The sequence below is a fragment of the Zalophus californianus genome, chromosome 2, assembly GCF_009762305.2.
Source record: "Zalophus californianus isolate mZalCal1 chromosome 2, mZalCal1.pri.v2, whole genome shotgun sequence".
NCBI lineage: Eukaryota > Metazoa > Chordata > Mammalia > Carnivora > Otariidae > Zalophus > Zalophus californianus.
In genome coordinates, this window is record NC_045596.1 from 62,506,910 (window position 1) to 62,518,941 (window position 12,032).

At 36.1% G+C, this 12,032-nt stretch overlaps 1 protein-coding gene across 5 annotated transcripts in view; it reads left to right on the top strand.

Moving 5' to 3' along the window:
• The window catches only part of MRPL1 (mitochondrial ribosomal protein L1), a 106,521-nt gene extending 95,573 nt beyond the window's left edge, over window positions 1–10,948 (top strand). For 4 of the 5 annotated variants that reach the window (XM_027598925.1, XM_027598926.1, XM_027598927.2 and 1 more), the window contains exons 8-9: window positions 2,252–2,333; window positions 10,754–10,948. In XM_027598925.1, coding sequence (XP_027454726.1) covers window positions 2,252–2,333; window positions 10,754–10,872 — 201 coding nt within the window. In that variant the 3' untranslated portion in view covers window positions 10,873–10,948. The remainder of the gene's footprint in view (window positions 1–2,251; window positions 2,334–10,753) is intronic. The other variant, XM_027598929.1, reaches the window with a different exon arrangement.
• The last annotated feature ends 1,084 nt before the right edge of the window (window positions 10,949–12,032 follow it).

Here is a 12,032-nt window from a genome sequence, read left to right on the forward strand (position 1 = left end):
CAAATGTTGCTTTCCTGAGTTATCTTTAGGTTATTGTCAGCCCAAATACATTTCCTATGCAAATTTTCATAAAATTCATGCATGCATACTTTTTTTGACCATAATTAACATCAGTAGCCAATTAAGTAATCACATTTTATGGTTTAGATAAACCATAAAATATATAGATTTTTCATAATTTTATATAATATCTAAAAAGTAAAATGAAGTACTATGGTTATAAATATTTTAAAATTCAACAGAGGACAGTACTAAGGATTAGAGGTGCTAAAATTTGGACAAAAATGTAAACTGTGTTCGAAGACATTTTTATATATTTTAGAACTTAATGAAATCCTTGAAGTCATCCTAATAATGAAAGTCACAGAGGAAGTATATGGTGCATGTGTTTAGCATCTTATTTTAGCTAACTGTAGGCAGTATAAGTCCACAAAAGTATTGTTTGATATATTAGTTCAGTATATTATAACAGTGTAGAGCATAACTTAATTGTAAATAGGGAAGGCATATGTTGGACATCTTGCTTTTTCTTGTATCTATTACTTTCCCAAATTTAAGGTAGCTATAGGTCTTTTTTTTTTTTTTTTTAAAGAGTTTATTTATTTATTCATGAGAGACAGAGGGAGAGAGAGAGAGAGAAGCAGAGGGAGAAGCAGTCTCCCAAGGAGCAGGGAGCCTGATGCGGGACTCGATCCCAGGACCCTGGGATCATGACCTGAGCCGAAGGCAGACGCTTAACCATCTGAGCCACCCAGGAGCCCAGGTAGCTATAGGTCTTTAACAAAGGGTGAAGGAACTTCCTAGGGCTGTGGTGGTACTTCAGTTGATAATGGAAAGAAGGACGATTTGATTAATGTGGAGAATTAAGAGAGGAATGAATGGAGACACATGTTGATAGCATTAGTTTTTGTTTTACTTTGTTTTGTTTTGTTTTTTAACATAGCAGGTGCCTTTCCTGCCAGTGAACTACTTGATTAAAGCTATAAGTTCTCTGGACTTAAGAAGGTGAATTAAGCATTGCTTGATTTTTTTTTTTTTTTCCTCTCAGAACTCCCCCTTATGGATTAGCTTAAGTGAAAATTCCTCCAATACTGTCCAAACCTTCTCATTTAGGGTTTGATACTGCATCATGTCCAAGTGAGTGTCAAATGTTGTCTGGTGGTGATGAGAATATTTTTTTTTCATGGGGAATTCTCTTAATGCTTACACAGCACATTTCTCACAGGGGTCTCAGCGTCCCTGGAAAATAGAAACCTTGCTTAAACTTGAACTATTACCATGTGATTTTTTTTTTTTTTTGCCAGTTACGCTATTACGAGTTTTACATGAATTTTTTAAAAATTCATTCATTTGGCAAAGTGTAAAATCCTTTAAACATTGGGATGTAATATAACTGATTTTAACTGGTATATTTTAGAAGAGTAACATGCATTGAATTTGAATGATAAACATAAGGACTTTCCAAAGTTGTGAGCTAGGTTTTGAATAGGACTTGTTCACTATATATTTACTTACTATAATTTTCATTGAATAGCAGGATATCTGTTACTGCATAGAGTGTTACCATAGCATTCTGAAAATGTCTCTATATCAGATATGTGTTATGTGAATGTGTGTGGTTAAGTAGTCTTATTTTGTACTCCTGAAAGCATGAGTTTCTAAGCATTTTCTTAGTTTCCTGTAAAAGTAAATCAATAACAGGGGTGCCTGAGTGGCTCATTTGGTTAAGTGTCTAACTTCAACTCAGGTCATGATCTCTGGGCACCACGTCGGGCTCTGCTCTCAGCATGGAGTCTGCTTGTTCCTCTCACCCAACTCCCCTTGCTCGTGCTCTCTCTCTCTCAAATAAATAAAATCTTAAAAAAAGAATAATAAAAAATAAAAGTAAATCAGCAAAAAACTTCAAGAAAATATCCCTAAAACCTTGGGTGTAGGGATCAGGGGATGGTGTATTCTGCCTCAGAATGTGCTCTGGGGAAAATACTGGGAAATCAAGGAATCTCAAGTAGAGCAACTTCAAAATACTTTGCTATGACATGTTCCATAAGGTAATTAAGTCTTGACGTGTAAAGACATGTGAATGTAGCATTCTGAAAGAAGAGTTACAGAAGTTTTTTTCTTTCACAGTAACGTCTCCTAATAGTTTGCATTAGTTGAATATTTGAAAAACACTAAAATAAATACTTGTACAGTTACCAGAAGTTGTATTATCTTCTCACTTTCACATTATTGTTACATATCCTCATTTCAGCTGGATATGCTAAGTAACCAGATAGCTGCGAATCTGCAAGCAGTCATCAGTGAAGTTTGTAAGCACAGACCACTCAGTTTGGGTAAGTGATTTGCTGGGGTACACTTCCCTAGAGCTCTGGGATTCTTTAAAAATGTAAAATATTAAGAAAACAATCAAGTTAATAGCAAGTACAGTATCCAATAGCAGCAATATTTTCAGGGATTAAATAAATAAAATTTATCCAAAGGATTCCTAATCCCCTTATTAACAAGTTATAGTTGTTTGGAGAGGAGGCCTCTTTAACATGAATAAGGAATACATCCTGAAATCTTTGTAAATTCCATTATTTCTACCATTAAATGTAATAAACTTTGAAAGAAAGCTGTAACTGATTGCCTTAAACTTGCAATGGTGTTAAATAGAAACTAAAATCAGGGGCGCCTGGGTGGCTCAGTTGTTAAGCGTCTGCCTTCGGCTCAGGTCATGATCCCAGGGTTCTGGGATCGAGCCCTGCATTGGGCTCCCTGCTCCGCGGGAAGCCTGCTTCTCCCTCTCCCACTCCCCCTGCTTGTGTTCCCTCTCTCGCTGTCTCTCTCTGTCAAATAAATAAATAAAAAACTTAAAAAAAAAACCACTAAAATCATTTATGAATTATTTTTTGGCTAGACCATTCACTTTATCACTGGAACTAGCAATTGTCTTTTTTAATCTTACTTATTTTTAAAAAAGAACAAAGTTTTTAATCATGTCATTAGAGTCGCTTCTTATAAACAGGGTGGTTCATGGAGAGCAGTGAAACTTGATTGAGATGTGGGAGCTGTTTCATAGGCTGGGAACACATAGCCAGACCCTTACTGTTGCATTATGTACCAAGCATGTTCTCTCCTCAGACGAATTTCACTCCTGGCCGGTTGCCGCCCAAAAAGGGTTCATTATACTCAGTAGACTCTTCATTTATAGACTTAACATGATAGGACTCTGTCTGGTTTAGTTTTATAACCAAGTGTGTAATTAAAACATAATCCTAAGCTATTTTTTACCTTCTTTGGCAGTTAGCACAATGGTGAATAAATAGCTCACTTGTTAATTCTGGTGCCATAGATATGGTCATGGTACTTAGTAATTGTATGTGTATGCATTCTTATATTCCATGGAGCACTTCGATTTCAGTATAGGATCTTCTGAGACTATGGCAGGAATGAAATGATGGACAGCAAATCTCTAAAAGCAGTGTGTCCTCTTTTTGCCATTTTTTAAATTGCAGTGTAGTTAACATACAATATTCTTTTAGTTTCAAGTGTACAATGTAATAATTCAACATTTGTATACATTGCAAATTGATCACCACCATAAGTCTAATTACCATCTGTCACCATACAAAGTTAATACAATAACACTGACTTTATTCCCTGTGCTGTACATTATATCCCCTTGGCTTATTTATTTCATAACTGAATGTTTGTACCTCTTGATTCCCTTCACCCATTTTGTCCCCTCCCCCAACTTCCTTCCCCCTAGCACCCACCACCCTGTTCTCTGTATCTATGAGACTGGGTTTGGTTTGGTTTTGTTAGTTTGTTTTGTATTTTAGATTTCACTTAAAATGAAATCACTGATATTTGTCTTTCTCTCTCTGACTCATTTCACTTAGTATAGTATCCTCAAAGTCCATTACTGTCACAAATACTAAGATTTCATTTTTTAAGATGCCTGAGTAGTATTCCATTTTGTGTGTGTGTGTGTGTGTACGTGTGTGTGTGTGTGTGCATGTGTGCGTGTGCATGTGTGCGTGTGTATACACCACATCTTCTTTATTCATTCATGTATGGATGGACACTTAGGTTGTTTCCATATCTTGACTATTGTAAATATGCTGCAAGGAACACAGGGGTGCATGTATCTTTTCAAACTAGCATGTTCATTTTCTTCCGATATATACCCAAAAGTGGAATTGTTGGGTCATATTGTCATTCTCTTGGTGATTTTTTGAGGAATCCTCATTCTCTTTTCCAGTGTCTGCCCTAATTTACATTCCCACTAACAGTGCATGAGGGTTCTTTTTTTCTCCACATCCTTGCCAACCATTATTTTTAATAATAGCCACTCTGACAAGTGTGAGGTGATAACTCATTGTGGTTTTGATTTGCATTTCCCTGTGATTAATGATGTTGAGCTTCTTTTCATGTGCCTGTTATCCACTTGTACATCTTTGAGAAAATGTCTATTTAGATTCTGTGCCCAATTTTAAATTGGATTTTTTTTTTGGTTATTGAGTTGTGTGAGTTCTTTACAAATTTTAGATATTAATCCCTTATTGGATATATGATTTGCAAATACCTTCTTCTATTCACCAGGTTGCCTTTTGATTTTATTGTTGGTTTGCTGTTCAGAGCTTTTTAGTTTGATGTAGGCCCATTCGTTTATTTGGTTATTGTTGCCCTTTGTAGTCATCAAAAAAAAAAAAAAAAAAACCCTGCTAAGACCAATGTTGAGGAGCTTACCAAATGTGTTTTCTTCTTCCTAGAAGAAATGGTTTCAGGTCTTACTTTCAAGTCTTTAATCTATTTGAGTTAATTTTTGTATGTGGTGTGGGATATTGGTTCAGTTTCCCTCTTTTGCATGTAGCTGTTCAGTTTTCCCAACACCATTTATTAAAGAGACTGTCCTTCCTCCATTGTATATCCTTGCCTCCTTTGTTGTGGATTAATTGGCTATATATGTATGGTTTTATTTCTGGGCTCTCTATTCTCTTCCATCAATCCATATGTCTTTTTATGTCAATACCATACTGTTTTAATTACTGTAGCTTTGTAGTATAGTTTAAAATCAGGAAGCTTGATATCTCTTTCTTTGTTCTTTCTCAAGATTGCTTTGGCTATTCAGGGTCTTTTGTGGTTCCATACAAATTTTGGAATTATTTGTTCTATTTCTGTGAGCAATACTCTTGGAATTTTGATAGGGATTGCTTTGAATTTATAGATCACTTTGGGTAATGTGTACATCCTAATATTAATTCTTCTAATCCATGAGCATGGAATATCTATTTCTTTGTATTATCTTCAGTTTCTTTCATCACTGTCTTACAGTGTCCAATATACTAATCTTTCACCTTCTTTATTAGATTTATTCCTAGGTATTTTATTCTTTTCAATGCAATTGTAAATGGGATTGTTTTCTTAATTTCTCTTTCTGGTAATTTGTTGTTAGTGTATAGGAACAATTGATTTTTGTATATTGATTTTGTATCCTGCCACTTTACTGAATTTTTTTTATTGGTTCTAACAGTTTTTTGGGGTAGTCTTTATCTTTTATATATAGTATCATGTCTTCTGCAAACAGGGACAATTTTACATCTTCCTTTCCTATTAGGGTGCTTTTTTTTTTTCTTTCTCATCTAAGTTCTGTGACTAGGTATTCCAATGCTGTGTTGAGTAATAGTGGGGAGAGTGGGCATCCTTGTCTTGTTCCTGATCTTAGAGGAAAAGCTTCCAGCTTTTCATCATTTAGTATGATATTAATTGTGGGTTTGTATATGACCTTTATTATGTTAAGGTGTGTATATTCTCTCTTTAACTGCTTTGTTGTAAATGGATGTGACTTTTGTCAGATGCTTTTTCTGCATCTATTGAGGTGATCATATGATTTTTATTTTTCATTTTGTTAATCTGTATCACACTGATTGATGTACACATGTTGAACCATCCTTTCATCCCTGGAATAAATCCCACTTAGTCATGGTGTATGATTCTTTTAATGTATATTTGAATTTGGTTTGCTAATATTTTGTTGAGGATTTTTGCATATGTGTTCATCAGGGTTATTGACGTGTAATTTTCTTCTTTTTTTGTGGTGGTGGTGTCTAATTTTGGTATCAAGGTAATGATACTGTCCTCATAAAATGAGTTTGGAAGAATTCTGTCCTCTTCAGTTTTTTGGGAGAGTTTAAGAAGGCTAGGTACTAAATCTTCCTTGAATGTTAGAATTCACCAGTCAAGCCATCTGGTCTTGGATTTTTGTTTGTTGGGAAGTATTTGATTATTGATTCATTCAGTCTGTTTGCTGTTATCAGTCTGTTCAGATTTTTTGTTCTTCCTGATTCAGTCTTGGAAGTTTGTTTGTTTCTAGGTATTTGATGATTTTTGCTAGCTTGTCCAGTTTGTTGGCATATAATTGTTCATAGTAGTCTCTTGCGATTCTTTGTATTTCTGTGGTATCAGTTATAATTCTCTTTCATTTCTGATTTTATTTATTTGAGCCACCCTTTTTTTTCTTAGTGAGTCTAATTAATGGTAAGTCAATTTTGTTTATCTTTTCAATGAACCAGCTCTTATTTTCATCCATCTTTTCTATTGCCCTTTTAGGTCTATTTCATTTCTTTCTTTTTTTTTCATTTATTTCCACTCAGATCTTTATTATTTCTTTCCTTCTGCTAACTTTGTTTCATTTGTTCTTCGTTTTGTAGTTCCTTTAGGTTTTAAAGTTAAATTGTTTGAGATTTTTCTTGTGTTTTTGAGGTAGACCTGTGTTGCTATGAAATTCTCTCTTACAACTGCTTCTGATGCATCTCATAGATTTTTGTATGTTGTATTTCTGTTTTCTTATGTCTCTAGGTATTTTTAAGTTTTTCCTTTTATTTCTTTGATGACCCATTGTTGTAGCATGTTACTGTGGTTTTTCCAGTCTTCTTCTTGTAATTGATTTCTAGTTTCATACCATTATGGTCAGAAAAGATTCTTGATATGATTTCAGTCTTAAATTTACTGAGAGTTGGTTTTTTTATTTTTATTTTTTATTATGTTATGTTAGTCACCGTACATTACATCATTAGTTTTTGATGTAGTGTTCCATGATTCATTGTTTGTGTAAAACACCCAGTGCTCCATGCAATACGTGCCCTCCTTCATACCCATCACCAGGCTAACATATCCCCCCACCCCCCCTCCCCTCTAGAACCCTCAGTTTGTTTCTCAGAGTCCATAGTCTCTGGTATCTCCCAGGACCCCGGGATCATGACCTGAGCCGAAGGCAGATGCTTAACGGACTGAGCCACCCAGGCACCCCTCAGTCCCTACTTCTGAACTGAGTCTCTTGTAGGCAGGGTAAAGATGAGTATAGATGAGTCTTGTTTTTGTTTGTTTGTTTTAAAGATTTTACTTATTTGTCAGAGAGAGAGAGAGAGAGCGTGCAAGCAGGGGGAGCGGCGGGCAGAGAGAAGCAGGCTCCCCGCTGAGCAAGGAGTCTAATGCGGAACTCGATTCCAGAACCCTGAGATCATGACCTGAGCTGAAGGCAAATGCTTAACCAGCTGAGCCACCCAGGCGTCCCTTGTTTTTGTTTTTAAATCCATTCAGCCACTCTGTCTTTTGATTGAGGATTTAGTCCATTTACATTTAAAGTAATTATTGATAGGTGTGTAGTTATTGCCATTTTGTTAATTGTTTTCTGAGTGTTTTTGCTGTTCCTCTTCGTTTCTTCTCTTTCTCTCTTCTGGTTTGATAATTTCCTTTAGCGTTATGTTTAGGTTCCTTTCTCATTTTCTTTTTATATTTGTGATAAGTTTTTCTCTTTGTGGTTACCATGAGGTTCACATATACCATTCTATGTATATAGCAGTCTGTTTTCAATTGGTAGCAACTTAATTGAAATTTATTCCAGAACTCTACATTTTAATTGCACCCTCTGTATTTTATGGTTTTTATGTCACATTTTACACTTTTTTCATTTTATGTATCCCTTAACTAATTATTATAGTTTTAGTTTTGCCACTTTTGTCTTTTGACTTTCATGCTAGCTTTATAAGTGAATAAATGTACTACCTTTACAACATATTTTCCAGTGAGATTTTTACTTCAGTATGTTTTCCTGTCATTATTAGTACTATTTCCTTTCAGCTTAAAGAAGTTCCTTTGACATTTCTTGTAAGGTTGGTTTAGTGATCATGAACCCCCTTAGGTTTTACTTATCTGGAAAACTCTATCTCTCCTTCTATTTTGAATGATAACTTTCTTTGTATTCTTGGTTGTAAGTTTTTTTCCTTTAAACACCTTGAATATGTCCCGTCAGTCACTTTTGGCCTTCATAGTTTCTTCTGAAAAATTTGCTATTAGCTTTATGGGGTTTCCTTTGTATGTGTTAAGTTGTTTTTTTCCTACTGCTTTTAGGATTCTCTCTCTTTTTTTTTAAAGATTTTATTTATTTATTTTACAGAAAGAGACACAGTGATAGAGGGAACACAAACAGGGGGAGTGGGAGAGGGAGAAGCAGGCTTCCCACTGAGCAGGGACCCCAATGCGGGGCTTGATCCCAGGACCCTGGGATCATGACCTGAGCCAAAGGCAGATGCTTAACGACTGAGCCACCCAGACGCCCTAAGATTTTCTCTTTAACTTTTGACATTTTAACTATAACATGTCTTGGTGTAAATCTCTTTGGTTTCATCTTATTTGGAACTTTCTGACCTTCTTGGATCTGGATGTCGATTTCCTTCCTCAAGTTAGGGTTTTCAGTTATTATTTCTTTGTATAAGTTTTCTGCCCCTTTCTTTTCCTTCCAGGACCCCTATAATGAGAATGTTATTCTGCTTGATGTTGTCCTATGTGTTCCTTAAACTATTTTCACTATTTAAAATTCATTTTTCTTTTTGTTTCCCTGTCTGGGTGAGTCCATTGCTGTGTCTTCCAGGTTATTGATCTGTTCTTCATCCAGTCTGCTGTTGCCCCCTCCCGTGTAGTTGTCAGTTCAGTAATTTTATTCTTCAGCTCTATTCTTCAGTGATTTTTGTTTGGTACTTTCTTCTTCTTTTTTTTTTTTTTTTGTTTGGTACGTTCATATATTTTTCTCTCTTTTTGTTGAAGTTCTCCTTGTGTTCGTTCATTCTTCTCCTGAGTAAGCATCTTTATGACAATTAGTACTTTGATCTATTTATCAGGTAGATTATGTATCTCCATTTCATTAAGGTCTTTTTCTCAGGTTTTGCTTTGTTCTTTCATTTGGAACATATTCCTCTATCTCCTAATTTGGCCTGATTCTGTGTGTTTCTATGTATTGAAATAGCTCCCTCTCCCAGTCTTGAGAGAGTGGCCCTGTGTACAAGATTTTCTGTGGGGTTTAGAAGTAGGAGGGAGCCACACGCTCAAGGGGAATCCCCTGTGTGGGCTTCACACACCTGCCAGCTGTGTGGGGGGTTTGGTGGGATGGGTGTGGGGTGCTTGTCTGTCTGTGGCACAGTAGGAATGAGGTAGCAGGGGTGGGGTCTCACCTGGCTGGCTGTGCAACAGGTTGCGTTTTTGGGTGGGACTGCTCACCTGGCTGGTTGTGGTTTGGCTGCAGCACAGCAAGGTAGTCGTGCATGGGGCTCTTGCCCACCAGCTGTGCTTTGGCTGTGGCATGGGGGTGCAGAGCATGCCCAGTGGCATTAGCAGGTTAGAGTGGGATTGCCAACATGGCTGTTGCCAGCACTGGCATTAGCAAGGTTGAATGAAATTGCAAAAATGGCATCCACCTGCACTTTCATCCCCAGAGAGAGTCTCAGCAGGTTCCTACTTTCCAGCAGTTTCTTTAAGATTAATAAGGGGGTTTCCTTCACATACGGTCTAGAGGCTTTTCAAACTGCTTCTTTTGCACCAGGTTGTGGAGTGAGTGAGTTTGTGTGTGAGCCCTTTAAGAAATTCTCTGTTCTTTCCAGTTCTGTGGTTCTCCTGGATGCACTCTGTTGATTTTCAAAGCCATATATTTTGGGAGCTCATCTCTCTGGTACAGGACACAGTGGTTGGGGTGCCTGGTGTGGGAGACAAAACCCTTGGTCCTTAGGGAAAAGTTCTGTATTTTTGAAATCCTTCCTGATTGTCAGTCACTTTGCCTGGGATGGGGTTTTTGCAGAGAGTGTTGTGTCTGACTTTCCTGCCTGTCTCAGTGCAGCCCTTTTATCCTTTCTTATGGATGTGTTGCTCATCTAGTCTTCAGGACTTTTTTGAGGATTTTATTCCATATGTAGTTGTAGATTTGCTGTGTCTGTGGGAGGTGAGTTAAGGATCTTCTTATGCTGCCGTCTTGAACTATCCATCTTTTTTTTTTTGCCATTTTAAATGACGTCCCTCAATTGTTCTTATGATTTTTAATTTTTAGGGACTTTTACTGAATGGTAACACAGAAATAGCATCAGTGCTGTTTCAAATAAATATTTAGAATATTGCCATCAAATGTAAATACCATCACCTGCTCCCTTCACTTTCAGCTTTGCAGTAAAATAAATTCTAGGTAGTCATCTTCTGGAAGAAGGAAATGAATTATTACAGAATATGTAGTTTCAAGGATAAATCTCTAATATGGTAGAGTACAGTTAGTTTGTCTTCTACTCTAGACATGAGAGGATATTCCTTATAATTCAAAATATTAGTTCAGTAATATCAGTACTTTTCAAGGGGAAAATATAACATGAGTTTTATAAGGTTTGTCATCTGTTTCTATTTGCTCATACGTTTATGGAATAAAATAAAAGTTGATTCTTGTCTTTGTTTCCAGGACCTTTTGTGGTACGAGCTTTCCTTCGTACTTCAACAAGTGAAGGTTTGTTACTAAAGATCAAGCCATTGTTGCCTAAAGAAGTAGAAACCGAAGAGGGTAACAAAGAAGATGCCTAACAATGTTATATTTTGAAATTATTTTCAGTGGATTAAGAAGCAACAAAGAAAATTATAAAACTGTATATAATTTCTACATTTGGTGTCTTGTTATTTCTCAATCATCATACTTGACAGTGAATTTTAACACTTGGAAAATCTTACAACAACACTTTTTTTTTTTTATAAGATTTATTTATTTGAGAGAGAGAGAGCACGAGCAGGGTGAGGGTCAGAGGGAGAAGCAGGTTCCCTGCTGAGCAAGGAGCCTGATGCGGGACTCCATGCTGGGACTCCAGGATCATGACCTGAGCCAAAGGCAGACACTTAACTAATTGAACCACCAGGCACTCCACAACAACACTTTCGAAAATAATAAAGTTTTCTGTGTCTGAACCTATATTTTAAATCCTATTAAATTGTCTTCCTTAAAATTCAGATTCTGCATGCTGGTAATTATAGCAGCAATTTCTAGCTTAGTAACTTTCCCTTGAGAGCGATATCATCTGAGGGAAAAGTAATATTCTCAATTTTCATAAGACAGAATGGCAGAGTCATGAGCCATATCACAAATATGACTATTTTCTAAAGAAAAAGTGTGGCAAGTGTTCATTCTAAAAATTGTAAATGTCCTTTGTGACAGCATGAATATAGAAAATGACTAAGACATTAAAACATGTGGGTGGGAAATCTTTTTCCCTTTTAGGAATTAATTTACAATATTTGTGTTTTTTGGTAATAACAATACTATATAACTTAATGGTGCTTTGCAATATACATACAGTGTATCGTGTTTTCATATACTTAACCTCATTTGAGCTTGAATTCCTTTGCTTAATAGCAAGTAATAGGTTTGGTTAGTGTTTGTTGAATGAACATCCGAGGATGTAAATAGAAAAACTTCATTTAATGGAGAAGAATCAGGCTAGGAAGTTGAAAGTCTTTCATCAAGTGTCAGTTTGCAAACTGTTGTTGTTCTTTAAGTATTTACTGGTAGGTGACAAAATGGAAAGCATAAGGATGATTTTGGCTTGCAGTTACCCACTGTCCTTTCTTTGGAATGATTTCCTTTACTCAGAGACTACATTTTTTTTTTCTTTTAGTAGATGTTCAAAAGCTGCTTCTTTCATGAAATAAGAGCGTTGATAAATTTGTTGGTGGGTTTTAGTAACACCCACTTT